Source organism: Rhineura floridana, chromosome 5 (assembly GCF_030035675.1).
Source record: "Rhineura floridana isolate rRhiFlo1 chromosome 5, rRhiFlo1.hap2, whole genome shotgun sequence".
Lineage (NCBI taxonomy): Eukaryota > Metazoa > Chordata > Lepidosauria > Squamata > Rhineuridae > Rhineura > Rhineura floridana.
Genome location: NC_084484.1, coordinates 58,587,766 through 58,610,138, shown reverse-complemented (window position 1 = coordinate 58,610,138; position 22,373 = coordinate 58,587,766). Strand labels below are relative to the sequence as shown.

Genomic DNA, 22,373 nt, shown 5'->3' with positions numbered 1-22,373 from the left:
ATTTCTGGGACCTACCAACACTATTAAGTATTTAACAATCAAGACATTATTTCAAATGGCATGACACTGGGCTTGTTGCTGAATCTGTATTCATTACCAAATAGCTGCAATAAAGCATTTATTCAGCTGCACATGACATAGAGGAAGCAGGCAGTTTAGTGCAAACTGAGGCAGGAAAAGGTTATTTCTACCTACCTACCATGCAATTTGGTCAGCACTGTGTTGTGTCATGTGCCTAAACTTAGTCCTGATCAAATTGCATGGCAGGAGTAGGTAGAAATAACCTTTTCCTGTCTCAGTTTGCAGTCGTGAAATCTTAAGAGTTCAATACAGAATAAGCTAGAACTGTAACTTTTAATATGCAGAATATGCAGTGGAGGTGAAATTTGAACTAAGGATCTTCCACTTCATGGCCTTGGGCTGTGTGAACACCATACATATAAAGCATATTATTTTCCCCAAAGTATTCTGGGAACTGTAGTGTGCTGAGGGTGCTGGCAATTGCAGCTCCACAAGGGGTAAACTACAGTTCCCAAGATTCTTTGGGGCAAATAACATGCTTTAAATGTATGGAATGTACACAGCCTTAGCCATTAAGTTACAACAGCTCAATCTTTCTTTTCTCAACATTCCCAAGGTATTTCAGCAATCAATTTTTCTGTTTTAAAGAAATGAAACTTGAGTTTTTCTACCTCCAGAGTCTATATTATAACATATGTGTGTTGACCTTTTTTTAAAAAAGTGTTCCTATATAGAAACAAGCATATCAGTGCTCACATGAGTGCCACCATACTCAATTATGCAGGGGAAACCATTTATTTATTTATTACTGTATGTGTCAAAAGTAAAACAAAGTTGCATCTGAAACTGGAAGATCAACATGTGCAAAACAACACTGCCCCAAAACACCAATCTGAGCCCCATCTTAAACATTTGAGCAAAATTCACAAGGCACACCAATGAATATCTTTGATTGAATGCCTCTTTGTTCACATTAAGGAAAAACCCTCCTCTAGCATGCACACCTTAACATGGTGATGGGATTTGAGAGGGTCGAAGAAGCTGAGAGCAATACCATCAGCAGTCTAGACCAAGAGGCTAGATACCTAGCAGGGTTACCCAAGGCGGAATGGTCAAAAGCTGAGACACCAAACTAAGATGCATCCAAACGCAGAGGAAGGCAATGGTAAGCCACCTCTGAATACCTCTTACCATGAAAACCCCATGAACAGAGAATCCAAAATGCAACACAAGATAGTGCTGGAAAATGAGACCCCAGGTCAGATGACACTCAGCGAGCTACTGGGAAGAACAATGGACAAGTACGAGTATCACTGTCACTAATGACGCCACTGGGTCAAAGCCAAAAGGAATGTGTACAGATGCGAAAGGAGAGTCCGGAGTTGTACGATGTACACAATAGGAACATGGAATGTGAGAAGCATGAACCAGGGAAAGTTAGAAATTGTCAAGCAAGAAATGGAATGCATCAACATTACAATACTTGGCATGAGTGAATTAAAATGGATGGGAATGGGACATTTTCAATCAGGCTACAAAATATTTTATGCAGGAAATGAGAAATTAGGAAGAAACAGGGTTGCTTTAATAGTGAGAAGTGATGTAACAAAAACAATCAGGAGCTATAATGCAAGGTCTGAGTAAGTGGTATCAATGAGATTAAACGGGAAACCTATTAATATAACCATCATCCAAATTTATGCTCCAATGGCAAACATAGAAGAAGAGGAATTGGAAAGATTTTACACAGAAATACAGGAGAAAATTGTTCACATACCAAAACAAGATGTGCTGATAATCATGGGGGACTGGAATGCAAAAACAGAGCACAGAGACGAACTAGAAATTGTGGGGAAATAGGGCTTAGGAAATAGAAATGAAGGAGAAAGCCTTATTGAATTCTGTGAAGCCAATAATTTGTTTCTTGCAAACGCATTTTTTGAGCAACAAAAAGATAACTGTACACGTGGACATCACCAAATGGTCAATATAGGAATCACATTGATAATAGAATTGGTAGCAGAAGATGGAGAAGTTCCATACTTCCTGCGAAGACAAGACCAGGAGCAGACTGCGGTATAGCTAATGAACTGGTAATATCAAAAATCAGAGTAATGCTAAAGAAGAACAAAGCAATCATAATCCCAAAATACAATTTAAATAACATCCCAGAAGAATATGAAGATCAAATAAGGAACAGGTTTGAGGCTTTATACTTAGTTGATAGACAACCAGAAGAACTATGGATTGAAGTCAGAAACGTTACCAGGGAAGAATGCAAAAGGACAATATCTCCAGTTAAAAAGAGAAAGACCTCAATGGATGACTGACGAAACTCTTAAAATGGTTAAAGAAAGAAGGAAAGCAAAAGGAAAAGGAGAAAGAAACATGGTCAGAACCCTAAATGCAATAATACAGCCATAGTACATAGGGACAAACAGAACTATTACAATAACAACAAGCATATAGCATATACAACAAGCATATAGATAGAGGTGATCCAGTGGACATAGTGTACTTAAGACTTTCAAAAAGCGTTTGACAAGGTACCTCACCAAAGGCTTCTGAGGAAGCTTAGCAGTCATGGAATAAGAGGAGAGGTCCTCTTGTGGATAAGAAATTGGTTAAGAAGCAGAAAGCAGAGAGTAGGAACAAACGGACAGTTCTCCCAATGGAGGGCTGTAGAAAGTGGAGTCCCTCAAGGATCGGTATTGGGACCTGTACTTTTCAACTTGTTCATTAATGACCTAGAATTAGGAGTGAGCAGTGAAGTGGCCAAGTTTGCTGATGACACTAAATTGTTCAGGGTTGTTAAAACAAAAAGGGATTGCGAAGAGCTCCAAAAAGACCTCTCCAAACTGAGTGAATGGGCAGAAAAATGGCAAATGCAATTCAATATAAACAAGTGTAAAATTATGCATATTGGAGCAAAAAATCTGAATTTCACATATACGCTCATGGGGTCTGAACTGGCGGTGACCGACCAGGAGAGAGACCTCGGGGTTGTAGTGGACAGCACGATGAAAATGTCGACCCAGTGTGCGGCAGCTGTGAAAAAGGCAAATTCCATGCTAGCGATAATTAGGAAAGGTATTGAAAATAAAACAACCGATATCATAATGCCGTTGTATAAATCTATGGTGCGGCCACATTTGGAATACTGTGTACAGTTCTGGTCGCCTCATCTCAAAAAGGATATGATAGAGTTGGAAAAGGTTCAGAAGAGGGCAACCAGAATGATCAAGGGGATGGAGCGACTCCCTTACGAGGAAAGGTTGCAGCATTTGGGGCTTTTTAGTTTAGAGAAAAGGCGGGTCAGAGGAGACATGATAGAAGTGTATAAAATTATGCATGGCATTGAGAAAGTGGATAGAGAAAAGTTCTTTAAAAGAAGATTAGACAAATTCATGGAGGACAGGGCTGTCAATGGCTACTAGCCATGATGGCTGTGCTGTGCCACCCTAGTCAGAGGCAGCATGCTTCTGAAAACCAGTTGCCGGAAGCCTCAGGAGGGGAGAGTGTTCTTGCACTCGGGTCCTGCTTGCGGGCTTCCCCCAGGCACCTGGTTGGCCACTGTGAGAACAGGATGCTGGACTAGATGGGCCACTGGCCTGATCCAGCAGACTCTTCTTATGTTCTTATGTTCTTAATAGTTATTGTATAGAAATAGAAAAGGACAACAACAACAACAAAAGGTAGAACAAGAACTCTATTTCAAAAGATTAGAGAAATTAAAAGAAAATTCAAACCAAGAGTAGGAACGTTGAATAATCATCAGGGAAACACACTGACTGACTGAGATGAAATGAAGATGGAAGCAATATACTGAAGAACTATATAAAATAGATGTAAGGATGACAGATTCATTCACGGAGGAACTATATCATAAAGAACCAGAAAGTTTAGAATGTGAGGTGAAAGCAGCTCTTAAAATACTTGGAATAAATAAATCACCAGGAACAGATGGCATACCAATAGAGTTGTTACAAGCTACTGAGACTGAATCTGTCCACATTTTGACAAAAATTTGTCAACAAATATGGAAAACTAAACAATGGCCCACAGACTGGAAGAGTTCAATATATATTCCAATTCCTAAGAAAGAGGATCCCAGGGAATTCAGTAATTATCCAACTATTGCCTTAATATCCCATGCAAGTAAAGTCATGCTCAAGATTCTACAACAAAGGCTCTTACCATATACGGAGTGAGAAATGCCAGACGTCCAAGCTGGATCTAGAAAGGTAAGAGGCACCAGAGATCATATCGCAAACATACTTTGGATAATGGAAGAGACCAAGGAATTTCAGAAGGAAATCACCCTGTGGGTTATAGATTACAGCAAAGCCTTTGATTGTGTAGATCAGCCTTTCCCAACCTTTGGGTCCCCAGATGTTGTTGGACTACAACTCCCATCAGCCCCAGCCAGCAAGGCCAACCATCAGGAATGATGGGAATTGTAGTCCAGCAACATCTGGGGACCCAAAGGTTGGAAAAGGCTGGTGTAGATCATGAAAAACTATGGAATGCTTTAAAAGAAATGGGGGTGCCATAGCATCTGATTGTCCTGATGCACAACCTATACACTGAACAAGAGGCTACTGTAAGGACGGAATATGGAGAAATCGATTGACTCCTCATCAAGGGGAGGAGACAGGGGTGTATTTTATCACCCTATTTGTTTAATCTATATGCAGAACATATCATACAGAAAGCAGGATTGGACCAAGATGAAGGTGTGAAAATTGGAGGGAGAAATATCAATAATTTAAGATATGCAGATGATACCATACTACTAGCAGAATCCCGTTCCGTGCCCGGTACTTGCCGGGCAAAGGGGCAAGTTCGCAGCCGAAGCCCAGGCCGCCATCGTGTGTGTGTGTGTGTGTGTGTGTGTGTGTGTGTGTGCACGCGTCGCGCCGTCGTGACATGCAGAAAGGAGGCGGGGCGGCTGAAGGCCATTTAAGGCCACTCCGCCAGCCTCCCGCCCTCCTTTGAATTGGCGGTGAGGCTTTTTGGCGCGGCAAGGCCTGCAGCGCGGTAAGGCCTTGCAGCGTCTGCAACAGCAGCGAGGCTCCCGGCTCGGCAGCCTTGTAGTGGCGAGGCTTTGGCCGAGAGAGGCCTTATAACGGCGGTGGCAAGGCCTTCTGACTGCGGGAAGCCTTATGGCGGCGGCAAGGCCTTCTGAGGGCGTGTGTGGCGCCTTCAGTACACATGAACCTTTTCCTGGCCTTTCCTTAGGCCAGGCCTTTGCGTGCAGCGATGGAGGCGGCGATCCCTCGTCTTCTCGGGAGAGGTGCAGTAGCAGCGGCGGCGAGGCACGGTAGCAACCCTGGGAGTGGCGCAGCAGGCACTCAGACCAGGACATTTAAATTTGTTTTTGTGAGCTCTTGCTGGGGGGGAGGCTAGCACTAAGGGATGGTCAAGCTAGTCTCGGGCCCCCACCGCCGACTTTAGCAGAATAGTAGCACAGGTAAAGCTTGGGTGGTGGTAACATAAGCCTGGGTGGTAGCAGCGCAGGTAAAGCCTGGGCCGTAGGAGCGCAGGTAAAGGCTGGGCCGTAGGAGCGCAGGTACAGCCGAGTGGTGTGTGTGTGTTTGGTGCACTAAGTGGGGCAGCTACATGAGGGGGAATTTTATCCTACTTAAATGTCCCTTGTGTACGTCTCAAGGATGTACCTGTACAAGGATATACCTTGTACCTGTTTGCAGATGCCTCAACAGTGGAACAGAGCCAATGCACTTCATGTGCTGTTATTGCTAGGATTATTTTACCATTTACAGGGATCTCGGACCCTGGAGATGGAGGATTGTAGCTCAGTAACAGATCACTTGCGTTGCAGGCAGAGGGTCCCCAGGTTCAGCCCTCAGCGCCTCCAGTTAGGGCCAGGAGATACTTCTATTGGGGCCCCCTTTCCCATTACAGAAAGTGAAATAGGAATAGACTCTTTTTCTTGATACTGAAGTGTATTTTTAGTTTAAACTAAATGTTACTTTTCATTTATCAATTACCTGGAGAGGTAATGGGCTATCTGACACTGGGGACATTCCAGAGGCAGCAGGACAGCCATCTGTGGGGATGCTTTTATTAAGGGATGTACTGAAAAGGCCATTCCACTTCCACACTGTTTTTGCAAACCAAGAAAGTTCAGAGAGGGGGTTAGTCAATTAGGGAGAACTTGAGGAGATGAGAGGGGCAAAATTTGCCTGCACTCCCACACCCTCCTGCTGCCAGTGGCCACCACTTGTTTTTGCAGAATACCATAGAAAGATGCTCTGTCATAGCGTAGCAATATCCTGAGATATATTCTAAAGGATAATGGTGGCCTCTATGGCATGCACCATTAAATGGCAGCCGCAAGTGGCGGAAAGCTGTGGGTGATGTTTCGTCCCGGAGCATTTGGGGAGAAACATATGGTGGCCATCAGTTGGGGGCCATTTGGATTGGAGCAATGCAATGTAATTACAAAGAGCAGAGGCTTTTGGGGGAGGGCAGGTGGCAGCCGGAGACAGAAAGGAGGCTGCAGGAGCCAGTAGGGATCCCAGTTAGTGCTGCAACCTCATCTCCAAAACTACCTCAACTCCAAAAATACAAAGGGAACTCATCCCCTCTTTTTCACTGTCAAGCTTCTCCTCCCCAAATACATTCTTCAAAACCCAGGTAAAAATATACAAACCTTTCCATCAGTTAAGTCCCATAAACCTCAGTCCTAAGACCCATTTAATCTGTGATATTCTGAGTGAACGTACATAGGATTCTGCTGTATGTGTGCAATCACATGCACCCTTCCGTGGGAAGAAGTAACAATACACTCATGGGGATTTTCTCATAAGTAAGTATGCATAGAATTGGTCCAATTCATATTTCTCTGAGTAAATTATTTAAACATAATGGAATTCTTTTCAGTAATCATGTACAGGCTGCACATTTGCTTGCATCTTCTCTTTAGCTAGTTTACAAACTGGTCTGTAGATAAGGTGGCCACCTTTTTTACAGGCCACTAGTCCTGTGCTTTTGAGAGTCATTTGATCTGCAGACATTAGAAGATGACATTGCTCAACTCCATGCCATCTAATAACTGCTGAATACGAACCTGCAATTAAAGGCACAACAACAAGCCAGAAGGATATGTGAGGCACTGTGGGGCCAGGGCCCCACAAAAGGAGTGGGAAGAAGCCCCCAGGAGAGGCTGCTCAAGAAAAGTGTCCCTTCCCAGCTAAGCTCGAGGTGCCATGGACCTTGCTTGCAGACTGCCCAGTTATGGGGAGACTCATTTTATTATGTGGTTTTTTCTTTATTATGTGGTTTTTCGGATCCTATACTGTGGCCCCCGGCTTGCCCTTATGGCCGGCAATCTTAAATCAGTCTTAGGTATGGACGCACTGGTCCAGAGGACAATTGATAAAGACATACAGTTGGGCAGGGTTATTGGCCCCTTCCCATCATCCCCTACCTCTGCTTTCACAATGCCCTTCCCACGTATAGTGCCCAAAGTGGCAGTGGGCAGAGTCTACCTGATCCACCATCTGTCATACAAGTGGGGTCAGTCAGTGATGGCTTCATACCAGATAGTCTATGCACAGTGCACTACACTTCATTCAGTACAGTGCGCGCCTGTGGCAGAGGTGCCTTATGGGCAAGTGTGGCAGCTAATCTGCCTGCATTGCCAGCTGTTACACACGGTGGATTTTGAGCTGCTGAGTTTTCCCTTTTAGGTCAACTATGCAGCACAGCATTACCTATGGGCTGCTGTATTCTTGCATGGAGCACTTCAGCCCCTTCTTGGAAGGGACAGTTAGGAGACGAGAGGGCTCAGAAGCAGTGGGGCACTATTTTCATGATTTACGGTTCACGGGTAGGGCAGACTTTGGGTGCATGTTAGCACCTGATGGCACAGTTAATAGCGTAGCTATTAACTGGGGGGTTCCTTTGGCAACTGGGAAAATGGAGGATCCTGCCCCAGTGTTCACCTTCCAGGGTATTAAGATTGACTTTTGGACCCAGGGCTGCAGGCTGCCCGGGAAAAGCTTGAACTGTTGCACATCAAGATCCTGGAGTTTTCAGGGGCTGGGAAAGTGTTTGCTTTCTGCCCTTCAGGTGTTGGGGGCCTTCTACGGTGGGGTTTATGGTGCCATCACAGGGATTTCACAGCCTTACCACAGGTTCAGGGTTTTGGCTGCCTTATGCGCCAACCTGCGGTGTGCCCCCCCTTTCCTGCGGTGCGTCAATGGTGTTTCCGTTAGAGGAAGGACTGACTCTGCTAGTCCCATACCACACACTGGGAGATGGGGGAGGGGAGTCAGAGATGGCCATATGCCTATCTGTTGCCCCAGCATGCTCACCAGCTATCAGAGGGCAGGAGGAGATTCCTAGGAGTTAGGGGCCGGCAGGGGCTGTGCAAAGCGTAGCCTATGAATCACGTGCTGGAATTCATCATGGATGGTAGGAGTAAAGCTTGTCCATCAGTGTGTTTCAAGGTAGGCTGGCAGGGGGCCTTTGGGACCATTCGGACAGCCTGGGATACGTCATGTGCTGGCCGGCTGGCCCATGCACACCCCCATACCCCTTATCCTCATCCTCCGTGTTCACCTGACCCGCCAGGGATTGTTGGTCAGGGAGGTGCCCTGTGACCATCATGCTTCAAAGCTCAGCAGTTGCATGCAGCGGCCCTCACACTTAATTTTGGAGCCTTCCGGATGGGGGGCGGGGGTGTTTGGGTCCAAGTCAGACTTCCCTACGAGCCATCCTGCGGTCCGAGGTTTGTTTCCAAGCAGACCAGGGGTGCAAGAGTCACACCATTATTTTATCCTGCCCCAGGACTGGACACTTCCCCATGAGGGCATCATGATGTTTTTGGGCCTGAAGCTACAGGCCTGGTTGCCTGATATTCAGGGGGTGGGATCTTCCCTCATAAAGTTTCGGTCTAGTGTCGCAGTGCCTGGGAGCAGACCCATGGGGGTTTTGGGGACATGCTCCTCCGGAATTGGGGTTGCCTACCCAGCAGTGGAATTGCCTACCTGGGACGGTCTATTTGGTTTTTGCATATGCAGGTGCAGGCCATCGGAAAGTTGAAGTATGGGGTGCATGGAATACATTCACCCCTGGGGCGAGTCTGAAGGTCCGGGACCCAACTGTTCATGATTGTTTCTGTTTTTTGGTAGGTTGCTGGACAGGGATGGAGCAGATGCGCAGCCTACTCTGCAGCCATGGCATGATCTTATAGGCTGGCCTTGGGGCCGCAAACGCACATTGGTTCACAGCTGGGCCTCTGATGGTGGGCCATGGTTTGGTGGCTGGGTCGACAGAGTATGCGTTGGGATGGTCTCCTACCCATGTTGTTCCAGCAGGGTTCAGGGTAGAAGGTTCCACAGGTGGTGGTCATTCCCCTGGGTGGGAATGACCTTGGTTACTGAAGGGCAAGGCCCTCAGCAGCAGGCATGTGAGGACATGCAGTTGAGGCCATGATAGCCTCTGGTTGTCTGCTGTGGTCAGACAGGGAGGGCAAGGCCCTCAGTGGCAGGGATGTGAGGACATGCAGTTGAGGCCACAATAGCCTCTGGTCGTCTGCTGTGGTCAGACATGGAGGACAAGGCCCTCAGTGGCAGGCATGTGTGGACATGTAGTTTGTGAGGCAACGATGGCATCTTCCTGACGGACCTGCAGAGGGGTCTGCACGAGATTCTTATTGGGTGTGGGGTAAAGTGAGACTAAGCAGAGGCTTGTCCCCCTTTTGTGGCAAAGAAGTGCGGGAAAAGGTTAAAAGGGAAACGGCAGCTAGGTGACACCTTTAGGCACCTTTGGGGGTGATAGGCGGTCCGGAGGCCTGCAGCTCAGGGCTATACGGCCCGGGAGCAGAATACGGGCCGCCTTTGGGGCCAACGTGCCTCATCCGCTCGGAGTGTCAGGGCTCCCGGGGGCAGTGATGCAGGTTGGACCCCCTACACATCTTCAGGGTGTGGCCTGAGCTGGGGTCTGGCACAGGGCAGCCCTGGGCTCAGGCAAGGTTGGGTCGCCCTATGGCTGCAAGCAGGCTTTGCCTGGATCATCAGAATGCTCCCGCACTTGATTTCCCCTCTGCAGGTTCATTATTCTAATTGATTCCGTTTCATAAAGTGGCCCATGATTTAACCCAATGAAAGGTGTTTGTGTTTTATTTCAGCAATAGGCCGCAAACCAGTATCGATTTGAAACAAATGCTGGTGAAAGTTAAAGAGGAAAGCACAAAGCAGGACTACAGCTGAATGCCAACAAGACTAAAGTAATGACAACAGAAGATTTATGTAACTTTAAAGTTGACAACGAGGACATTGAACTTCTCAAGGATTATCAATACCTCGGGACAGTCATTAACCAAAATGGAGACAATAAGAAATCAGAAGAAGGCTGTGGAGGGCAGCTATAAAAGAGCTAGGAAAGGTCCTCAAATGCAAAGATGTATCGCTGAACACAAGTCAGGATCATTCAGACCACGGTATTCCCAATCTCTATGTGTGGATGTGAAAGCTGGACAGTGAAAAAAGCAGGTAAGAGAAAAATCAACTCATTTGAAATGTGGTGCTGGAGGACAGCTTTGCGCATACCATGAACTGCAAAAAAGACAAATAATTGGGTGTTAGAACAAATTAAACCAGAACTGTCACCAGAAGCTAAAATGATGAAACTGAGGTTATCATACTTTGGACACATAATGAGAAGCCATGATTCACTAGAAAAGACAATAATGCTGGGAAAAACAGAAGGGAGTAGAAAAAGAGGAAGACCAAACAAGAGATGGATTGATTCCATAAAGGAAGCCACAGATCTGAACTTACAAGATGTGAACAGGGTGGTTTATAACAGATGCTACTGGAGGTTGCTGATTCATAGGGTCGCCATAAGTTGTAATCGAAGGCACATAACAACAAGGAAAAACCAACCACTTTCCTGCACCTCATTTTTATCTATGTACACTATCATTTGTAGGCAACACAACACTCCAAGCAGTGCATAATCGACCCACACATTTCCCCAAAAATGCACATGATGAGAGAGGATGGGTAATGTTGCTTCTGAACTATATTATGCACGTACCTTTACCCCAATATATCTCAGAGCTTCTAGATAGTATTAATTAAAGTTGCCTTTGTATGTTCCTTAGCCATTCTGCTACTGTTCTTACCTCAAATAACAATGCGAACAATATAAAGCAAAGTTACAGTTGAACGTCACCTCCTAAAGTAGTTCACATACTGAGACACTTAAAGCAAAGTGGGTGAGTGGGGGGGATCTGAGAGAAATGAGTTATTTACTATTTGAGCAACAGAACTGCCTGCTGAGAGACACAATGAAGGCCCAAGGTACACAAAGCTGTCTGGGAATTCAATAGTTAGCAGGAGGCCTATTTATAGCAGTTGGGGGGGGGGGGAGGAAATCATTTTAAAAATAGTCAGCAATTTCCCTGGCACTATCAGGCAACCCTAGTACCTTTATCTGTTCAAACAACTTCTGTGAATCATGCCAGTCACAATACTAGGAGTGCGCCTGTGGAACTGGCATTATCTTATTGCAAATTCAGCCCTTTCAAAACACAGCCTATTCTTCTTTTGTTGTCTAGCATAGGATGAAGTGGGGAGCAACAGAAGCCTATTTATTTATTTATTAGATTTATATCCTGCCCTTTCTCCCAGTAGGTGCCCACTTTACACTGCAGTCCTCTTTATTATGATTTTCTCTTTGGTCCATTTAGATTTTAAAACCCTGCTTATAAGAACTGTCCTCTAGCAAGTGCCTGGCTGCTACTTCTGCTCTCTTTTCCTAAAAAATCTTTCTTTCTACTGTCCCACATCACTCAGTTACATATAGATTAATACTGGAAGGAAATGTCATTTGGGAGGCCAGCTAAAGAATCACTACACATCACTGCAGTCATAAATGAAAAGAAGCTAAAGACAGAGCTGCTGCTTCTGGGTCAATCTAGAGTCATCTGAGTCATCCCATTCCATTCCACTGAAAAATCCTTTAAAACGTTGTGACCAGTACGCAACAAGCAGCTGAAACTCCCTCATGTTCTCCTTGTCAGTTATTTCAGAATGCCTCAGCTAAAATAACCTCTCTTCCACATCTGTTCCTATAAGCATATTTGCTCTCTACAGTTTTTGCACTATTCTCCATTACACTCAGTAACATATTCAAGATCCTGATCCTTAAATTCAAGCATTCTAAAGCTGGATTTTTAAAAATAATCTCCACTTATTTGCTTTCTCACTCTAACCTTCTGTTCCCTTTCTTGCCTTGGTATTTCCTGTCATACAGAGAACTGGATTCTGTTATTGCACTAAGCTAACCCTTCCTCTTCTATATCTCCCAACAAAACTTACTGCTTCCACAAAGCATGTTTAGGATCAACACAACTGCAATCAAATCATTTCCACTTTTTTTGCTCCCCTTCTCTATCCTTGCTATTTATTTATGAAGCCCAGTCCTTCCCTCTTCACCTCTTACTTCTAGGACTGCATCTCATCACTTCAGTGTTCCAAACAGCTCCAAGTATTAAGCTAGACTTAAGAAAGCTAAAATAAATACAGAACCCTGCCCCAAGTTGCGCCATGCTTACATGATTTAAAAAGCAAAAATGGTTTTTCCTAACCTCTCTTTTCATTCTTCTGTTTGAATATAGAACCCTGGGAATGGCCCTTGATAACCAGTTGATTTCCAAGAGATGATGACATTAATACAGTGTGGGGAATCGTTGGCCCCCCACATGTTGTTGAACTACAACTCTGATCAGCCTCAGCAAGCATGGACAATGGGAGTTGTTCAGCAACATCTGGAAGGCTAAAGGTTCCCCACACCTGCTTAACAGAACTGCAATTGTGCAGGGAGATTGGTTTAGTAAAATAAAAAAGGACACAGAGAGAAAATATCATAGGAGATGAGCATCCCCTTGTATTTAAATCATTTTGCATCAGACGACCTTATTGTACTTGCACAGTTATGTACAACACTAACAGAAATGGGTCCATACAGTGTACATATAACAACTAAGAAAGCCTACACTGTCCTGCCAAATAATGAGGAAAGTCTTGTATCACATTTGTGTATCTGATCCAAACTCCAAAGATACATCAGCAAGTGGGAAGTTTCTGGTCCCCAATTGACAAAACAATACAAATGAACAGCTTACCAAGTGCCTGTACACAAACTGTGGCAAACTGCCACTCGGTAAATGGTTGTCTGTATTCACATCTGGTCTTCTCAGATACTGTTGAATGACAAAGCAGAAAATACAAAATGCTAGTAATGCTTGTTGTGGTCTTTAGAGAGACCTGGTTAACTAAGCATATGGTGTAACGGAGTTGTATTTGTTAAGAAACATCAATGAGATTCCATATATAATAACGATTGCAAGGATGCTCTTTGCTGAAAAGTGGAAACAGGAAAAAGGCCCAAGGAAAGTAGAACTAATTAGGAAAATCCGGGAACAATTGGAGGTTATAAAATTTGTTGCACTGCTAGAATCATATAAAATATTGAAGGAGGAAATGGAAAAATGGGCTCGAACAATAGCTTATATAAAAAGAGAGCTGGGTATAAAGGATTTAGGAATAAATTATCTGCTGCCATAAAATTACTTATAATTCATAAAGTTTTAATTTTATTAAGAATTGATTAATGGCTAATTACTATTCTTTGAACTATTAATATTTTAGCTATTGTAATAATTAATTTAATTATTATAAGATATCTGGATTGTAAGTTGATTACTAAGGTGATGAAATTTGATTTCTATATATTGGTGTTTCTCATTTGTATAGGTATTTTTGATGAATTTATAATGGATGTACTCTAGTTTAATAAAAATATTAAAAATTATTTGAAAAATAAAATAAATGTAACTAAGCATTTTAGAAATGTTTTCAATACATCAAAATGTAGAGTTGCATTTCACAAAATGCACACAAAATGCTTAATTACATTACCACATCACTTGCAAGTAGTGCTGACCCAGATCTACTGCTAAAGTGAATTCTGAAGCACACCAGAAACTTGACTATTCCTCATCTGAAGAGACTTTCCTGTATTCTGAGCTTGCAAAAAAGCAGGATTAAGAAAACACCACTTCTGCACATTCATACAGGTTTAATTTAGGTACTTCTCCAGGTGTCACATTACATGTATCTCTGAGTTACAAGGGTGCACCTAAAAATGTAAGGTGGACAACTTGACAGACATTTCTGTTACTGTTGTACATGACTGTGCAAGTACAATAAGGTCATCTGATGCAAAATGATTTAAATGTAACTGATAATAAGGGGATGCTTACCTCCTAGGATGTTTTCTCTCTGTGTCCTTTGTTATTTTACTAAGCCAATCTCCCTGTACAAGTGCTGTTCTGTTAAAGCAGGTGTGGGAAATCTTTAGCCCTCCAGATGTTGCTGAACAACAACTCCCATTGTCCATGCTTGCTGAGGCTGATCAGAGTTGTAGTTCAACAACATCTGATTATTCCTCATCTGAAGAGACCTTCCTGTATTTTGAGCTTGCAAAAAAAGCAGGATTAAGAAAACTGCACATTCATACAGGTTTAATTTAGGTACTTCTCCAGGTGCCACATTGCATATATTTCTAATGAGTTACGAGTGTGCACCTAAAAATGTAAGGTGGAGAACATGACAGACATATCTGTGCAAATACACAAGTATCATGCAGGTACACTTGTCGGGGAGCCACAATCAACTGCAGCTCCCTGTTGAGTTTACACTTGATGACAAACCTGGATTTGCCTCTGCATAATATGGGGAATCCTTGTCTACCCACCAACACAGTTTGACCCAGAAGTGTTTCTTTTCTTTTTTTCAAAAATGAAGAAAAAAAGCCCATGTTTTTAGCTGATCCAAGCCGGCTGTTGCTTGTTCTGTATTGTAATTTGTTGCCCATAAGCCAGCAAAGGTTGGCAGCTCTGATTTAAACCATTGCAAGCTAATTTAGTGATTAAATCGCTGTTTTGCCACACAGATTTAAGGTAATGGTTCTAATATGTCTTTCACTGTCTATTGTTTCTAAGCAGAAACACCAACACATTTTACATAAGCCCCTTTTCGTCCCGGAAAAAGGCTTTTCGAGAAATGCTGCAGGATGAGTCATAAACTGCAAGGCAGTAAAGCATTTCACTGTTGATAACTTGATGCAGTATGATTAAGCCAGGCCATGTTTTCCATTTTATTCCATTTTCCAGGCTTCTACCTAACACTGTTAAAAGCATAGCCTTGTCTATGATGCAGGAAGGCTATGTGTGGGAAGCTGTCTATATTTCCACATGTCAGCTACCTTATGTACACATTGCTCTAATCTTATGTTAGGGGATGCTGCATAACATGCAGGGCTTATTCACTTTGTCTAACTGACATATGTTCAAGAATGGTGTTGCCTTTCAATGTGCCTAACACTTTCGGAAGAGGTTAAAATCTCACCAGCTTCCCTGGGACACATCTTTTCCTATCTTTAGTGAATCAAATGTCTAATTTCCTGTGTTACCCTCTATCCTTTGCAAATATTTCTTTGCAGCTTGTTCAACCTACTCCCAGAAGAGATCTCTGCTACTGATAGGCAACTACATTTGTGGTTCTTGCTACTGAGAGTGGTCTCTGTTAATTATCTAACAGAGCAGTTACTCCTGCACCAGGAACGTTGGGACTTAAGACAACTCATGAGCTGAGCCATCTAGGATATGAGTGATCACATCTCAGAACTCTCTTCAGATGTATGTGCAACATTTCAACATCAGCCTCTGCAAATGAGTGATACATGGCCTGGTTCACACATCACTTTAAATAATCGTTTAAAATAAACCATGGTTTAAAGTGGATGTGTGCTATGCTCAACCTGCCCCCATTCCTTCCTTTAGTGCCCCAACAGAAAACAAATTAGATGTTGGCTTCACATTATGTGCAAACCAATGCTCATAGCTGGTTTTCCCCAAACATACCACAAGTGGTAAGCCAAGGTTTATTTTATACTACGGTTTTAAAATGGCCAGGCCTGGTATAAATATGAGGAACTTGGTCTTCTAACCTTGCCTGTCCATATACAGGAATAAACAAGAGGGATCCTGAGTTGAAAAATTTCCATCAGGCCTGGATTCAGGTACAGATACCATGGCTCCACCCTGGCTCTGGCATCTTGGAAGTAGTTTTGTTGACTACTACATCTTACTTCCTTCTACAAATATTTCTAGCAAAACTGTCACAAAAGCCATACTTCTACCATGGCCTCAAACCACAATAAGAACTGCTAAAATAGAGTAGCCAGTGCACTTCTATTGTTCTAAACTTAAAACCTTCAGCTGTGTTATATTTCCTAAACTCTTCATTCAACAGTAAGAAAGCCAGATGCAAGATTGCTAGTTGAGTAGTTTGAGGTGTGTTATTTTAAAGCCTTTTTACAACCTGGTATGCATTAACACTGCTATCATCTAGGGACCATTCCATCCCCCCCAATAAATGCTGGGAGGGTGAGAAGCTGTATTTTTTAAACCATCACCCTAACCTTAACTGAGCTAAGGGCTTTCCAGTCAGAGATGGATCCAAGAACTCAAATCAAGACAAATCGGGGGGGGGGGAGATTCTCTTTTAAAAAATAAGTTTATAATGATTTCAGGGAGAATTTTTTGTGCTACATTTAACCAAGTACCTTTCCAAGTTTTATGCCAAATTTTTATTTTAAAAAAATCCAAATCTTGTTACAAAATTGAAAAATGCAGTACTGCTTTAAAGCTGACCGCTGACAAAAAGAACTCCAGTTATACTGACAACGACAAATGAGACATTGTTAGGTAAATTAATTACACTAATTTATATTTCTGGGTTAGAAAGGGAGCACTTTAATATTATAATTTTCATAATATGGAGACATATAATTAAAGAAACTGTCTTTGTATCAGAATGTGCTTTCCACCTACATCTAGTTTTCCAATGAAACAAATACTTTGAAATTAGGAGAAAGTAGTTTGGCTATTTGATAGGGACAAAAAGGAAGACTAGTTCAGTACTAACAGTTCTCTCTGTGGGGAAGGATATAGTTTGTTACATCTGTGAAGTTGCACATAATGGTATCAGAGTAACTACTGGGGGGAAAAGTAAAAATGCTTCTCCTCATACAAGCCCTATTCCTAGACTATTAAGATCATCAGGAAAGGCCCAGTTCCAAAAACTCTGTCAGCCTATCAGAAGAGAACCAAAAGTACTCCACCCTGCTGGCATTTGAAAAGGTCGGGATGACTTGTGAAAGTTCTCAGTAGAAGCATATGCTTAAGCCCAGAAGCATGGCATACCAGAATGCTCCATACTCTAATTCAAACATCAGTTCAAGTAACCATATTATTGGAATTTTAACAACTAACAACAATAGTGAAACTTTCACTCTGCCTCTGCAAATGCATCTATTCAACGTTTATGGAGACATGACTTCCTTTTCTTAGGCGTATAGACTCCACAAAGGAGTTCTACTCAAGACAAGATTGTTTTGAAATCTTTTCTATATTTTGTATTCAGTTTGGATGGTCTTACAGTAAGCATGGTAGATTTCAAGTATATCGTTCTGAACGTGTTTAGAGGTTAGTCTTTCTCACACTGTGTCGCAATGATGAATATTCAGGGAATCATATTACTTTATTCTGATTTTGTTACCTGCAACTACATATAATCCATTCTCAAATTCTCAGAATATTTTGAATTTGTAAATAAAAATAGAATACTACCACTTCTTTGTGTTTTTTTTTAAAAAAACTTACCTTTTTTGAAAGAAAAAAGTTTTCTCCCTCCAAAAAACAATGCATCTAGTCACATGCCAAACAGACAGAGATAAATATTCTGTGGGGTGCCAAAATGCATATTCACTAGTTGTGAGAATACAGTAGTTGCTATAAGGTTTGTTTTGAATTGTAAGGATGTCCCTGAGGGAAAGTAGAGAAGAAAGTCATTTGTTAAGTTCCTGAGGTTTGGATAAAGAGAACTAGCAATGGCCGTAACCAACACTGCACATGTTTTAGTGTCTCTGCCAACCAGGAAGTGTCATCCCATTCATTCCCAGCCACTTCTGTAGCTAGGCAGGATGACCGGCTATGAAAATTGTGTGTGCTGCTATAGCACCTACTAGATTCTGAAAGGGCAGCAGATGAAAAGGGTGTTGCTGAAGCATAAAAGATAAGTGAAGAGGACATATTAGTTCATACCATTAAGTGCATACACTGTGTCCTTTCCAAGTTTCCAACATGCTAAAGTTCCACAAAATTCTGTGTTACAGGTAGCAGCTAGCAATGCCACAAAGAATATTCATTCCATCATTACAATTATGTTTCAACATACCCTGATGCAATTAACGAATTCTTTTGAATTATTTCCCACTAAGCTGTTTACTTACTAGTCAAACAGAACACAGAAATCGATACAAAATTAAAAGTGGTTTTAGAGAAAGTACATTCAGCAAAGCATAAATCTGAGCCACAATGCAGCAAGACTCAGAAAAACACAGGAGATACAAACCTTTCTATTTTCTGGATAAAATCTACATTTCTTGAAGTCACACAAGCCCTTAACATTTTTCACAGAACACTGCACAGAAAACGCCAGACATATTCCCAGTTTACTGCTTTCAGAGGTTGCTCATACCTCAGTTTAAATAAGGAAGCACCCCAGGTTGTAACTGCCAGCCCTCAGGACGTTACACACCCTAGTCATTCTAGGGAACTCCAGGGCTATTTCTGACCAATGCTATCATAAACTCAGTTTGGCCTGAATGGCCAAGGCATGTAGTTGGAGACTACCAAAAGAAGAATTTCTTACAACTACTGAGAAGTCAGATTAGCTCTTCATCCAACACCCCAAAGCCTGTTCCTCCAATACCACATGCCTCCCAAATTTCACCTATGCCACAGCACCTTTTGACTGAGAAATTATTTCATCCCTGGGCTGTCATACATGCAAAGAATGACCACATAGCAGTTTGTGAAGAAGATCAGATATCTGTCTAATCCTACAATCTGTAGCACGCAGCCAGCCATCACACATTGGATCCCCAGCTGCCCATGTCGCAGGGATAATAGGTTTGTGCTTCCTTTCAGAAAGTGACACACTTCTTCCCACTTTCAAGATTTCCCACATAGTGCAAAAACACCAGGCAGTGTAGAAAGCACACCACCACACTTTTCACTCAGGTTTTCAGAAACAGGCCCCTTACTGCAGAACTCCTCCTCCTCATCCATGTATCAGGCAAGAAGCTACTATTTCAGAATACTTCAACTGTCCCCCATAATGCTACATTCAAGCACACCACACAGGTCCAAGGAGCAAAATTATGTCTGAAAAACTTCTCTATCAATACGTGAACGCAATGAATGAAAAACATGACTCTGTCTTATCAGCTGTTTAAAACAAGCTGAGATGTGTCTCATATTATAAGACTGTCCATTAAAAATATTACCAAAAGGGCTGGGCCCCCTGTGTTGTGTTACATTGGTAGAAACACACACTCCTGGAAAGGGGCCCAATTTACACAGTCCTTCCTCCCCATCGGGTAATCACTAATCCGCTTCCCGGATAAGAAAAGGGGCTCAAGGATGCAACTTGGCCTGGTTTTTCCTTTGTGAGCCATACAAGTCCCGCACGCCTGTCGGATTATGACAGTGTCGCTGAATATATTTATTAGGCTTTCCTGCCGCTTTGGCCCTGGCTGCTACTGGTATATGGCTAACGTAAGAAAAGCAGAAAGTCTTGAGAGGTTGTATGGCGAGGCAAGCAAGCACTCACCGAGTTCAAGGGCTTGGTTGTACTTCTCTAGGGCGGCCGCCAGCTCTTGCCTCTCCCACAGCGCGTCCCCTTCGGCGCATAGCCGGCGTGCCCTGCTCTCGGCCGGGAACCATTTCTCCAGCAGGCTGCCCAGGACCACGTTGACGCGGAGACAGGCGAGGGGCTGTGTCGCCGTACTAGGGGAAGGGGCAGGCCGCCGGACGGCGCAGCGGGCGCACTCCCCTCCGCCGCTCTGAGCACAGCGCTTGCAGTGGGTGTGCCCGCAGTGCAGAGTCACCGGTTCGTGGAGCAGACGGAGGCACAAGGGGCAGCCCAGCGGCTCCGGAGGGCAGCAGCAGGTGGGGTCCCCCAGCAGGTCTGCGCCTCCGGTGCCGCATCCACTTCCAGGCCCTCGCCACGGAGGCAGCCGCAGCTCTTTGTCGCGAATCGTCAAGGCGAAGCTCTCGGTCAGCTCGCGCAACTCCTCGGGCCGCAGCCGGGCCAAGCTGGCGGCGGCACTGTACGAATCCAGGGCCTCGGCCATTCGCCCCGCGCGAGCCAGCGCGTCCCCTTGGCGAAGGCAAAGGCTTCGCTCAGGCTGCGGCAGCTCAGCCAGTTGCGAGCTCAGAATCTCAGCCGCCAGCGCGAACTGCCCGCCTCGGAAAGCCTCCTCGGCTACTTGCAACATTTCCGGGCAAGGACCTCCGCCGCCGCCGCCCGATGGGGCCTGGTGGTGGGCTCGCTGCTGCCCCTGTTGCCCGATGGCGGCCCCCAGCTCCATGGTCGCTGGGAGACGGGGTAGGTGGGTGTGGTGGTGAGCGCTACTACTATGGCTCCATCGTCGAGTTCAGTCTCCTCGTGCAGAGGAGGAAAGCGGGGAGTCACCCCAGCAGCCTTACATCGTCCGAGCCGCCACACTCGAGCCTGGTCGTCGCCAGGGGGAACGGACCCCGTTATGAGAGGGTTGCGCAGACAGGGAGCGCAGTCAGCTCTGTCTCGGGCGTCCCCGGAGGAGCCAGCGTCGGGGTCAGGAGGAGGAGAGTAGGGCGGCGCTCGCTTCCCTCTTGGAGCGACCAAGCAGGCAGCTGAGACTATTCTGGGCTCGGGCGCTTATGCAACGCCAAGCGGTTGTATAACTCATTCTCCCCGGCTGAGGGCAGCACCGCCCTACTGCGCGCCCGCCCAGACTCTGGCCTGGTGAGCCGAGCGCACATGCCCTCAGCCTGCCGCTCCGCCCGCCGCGCACGTGTGTGACGAGAGAGAGGCTGGCTCGCGGTGTACATGCTTCCGGGAAGGGGGTGACAGAGGGCGGCGGAGCGGCATAGTGCTGATGATTTCTTCAGTCTCTCGATTCTGGCTATGGCTCCTTCTCAATTCGCCCACAAGCGCTTAGCGTTGTTCCCCGTAGAGATGGGTGGAATTGTATTTGATGATAACGGATAACTGGGACGATCTGTGTTTATGTAACCCTCGTTTTTAAGCCATCAGGTCCAAATTTGTGATGTCCGTTACGTAAAATTCCATGGACTATCACCTTGGGTGTGTTTTGGCTGAGTTTGTGTATAACCACAGCTTTATTTACAAATGGAGGTCAGTAGAACCTAGTGTAAGTTTAGAGGGTAAGTACATACCACTCCCAAATGCCACATTTCTTCAGTGGCCCATCCTCCACGTCTGCAGCCTTCTCTCTGGTTGTTAGGACAGTCACGGCTTCTAAATATGATTTCATCAACAGCAATATCAGTTAACCTTTCATAGTGCGTCGCTGAGTAACGCAGGCACCTTACTCCGGCGTCGGCTCCTTTGGATTCAATGGCAGCCTGTATAGCATTGCAGCCTTGTTCATATTTCAGTGGCAGCTAAGACAAAATTAGTTCATCTCCACGCAACCGTAGGCTCTAGATAATAACTTACCCTTTAATCACAACATCCATCTTTCTTATAACCCACCCTAAGTGTCATTTGATTTTATTCTGTTGTTTTAGAGATTAGGAGCTCTGTATCTGATCTGGCATTTGCCTGGCTCGCAGAAAGGGAAATGGCATCAGGACTCCTATTCGGCTGTTTCTCTCCCCTACTTCTTTTGCAGGAAGTGACCAGGGCAGCACCAGCGTCTCCCAGCTAGGGACTCAAGTGAGGCACTCGCCAAAGCAGGCAGTTTCTATAGGTTACTTTTGTTAAGGTAGTGCTGGTGGTCCTGCAGCTAAGGGGCCTGCTGTCACTGAAGTTCTATTGCAATTTCTGTCAAGGCCAGGCAGCGTAGGTCATAGGGGAAGGGCTGTGTGGCTCCATGGTAGAACATCATCTGCTGTACATGCAGAAGGTGCCAGGTTCAGTTCTCAGCATCTCCAGGTAGGGCTGGGAGAGATCCCAGTCGGAAATCCTGGAGAGCTGATGCCAAGTCAGTGTGGATAATACTGAACTAGATGGACCAATGGTCTAACTCAGTATAAGGCAGCGCTCTATGTTCCTATGTAGTTCAAAGCATTTGTGCTACAAATGAGGATACAAGTTGGAAAAGGCTCTTCATAGAATCATAAAATAGTAGCATTGGAAGGGACCTATAAGGCCATCGAATCCAACCTCCTGCTC

General features: G+C 44.5%; 1 protein-coding gene across 2 annotated transcripts in view; it reads right to left on the bottom strand.

Moving 5' to 3' along the window:
- LONRF2 (LON peptidase N-terminal domain and ring finger 2) overlaps nt 1-21,006 on the bottom strand; it is a 60,105-nt gene extending 39,099 nt beyond the window's left edge. The window contains exons 1-2 of one of the 2 annotated variants that reach the window (XM_061626861.1): nt 19,803-21,006; nt 13,184-13,261 (exon numbers count right to left, since the gene is read on the bottom strand). In XM_061626861.1, the coding sequence (XP_061482845.1) occupies nt 13,184-13,261; nt 19,803-20,562 (838 nt within the window). In that variant the 5' untranslated portion in view covers nt 20,563-21,006. The remainder of the gene's footprint in view (nt 1-13,183; nt 13,262-19,802) is intronic. The other variant, XM_061626862.1, reaches the window with a different exon arrangement.
- Nucleotides 21,007-22,373: the final 1,367 nt, after the last annotated feature.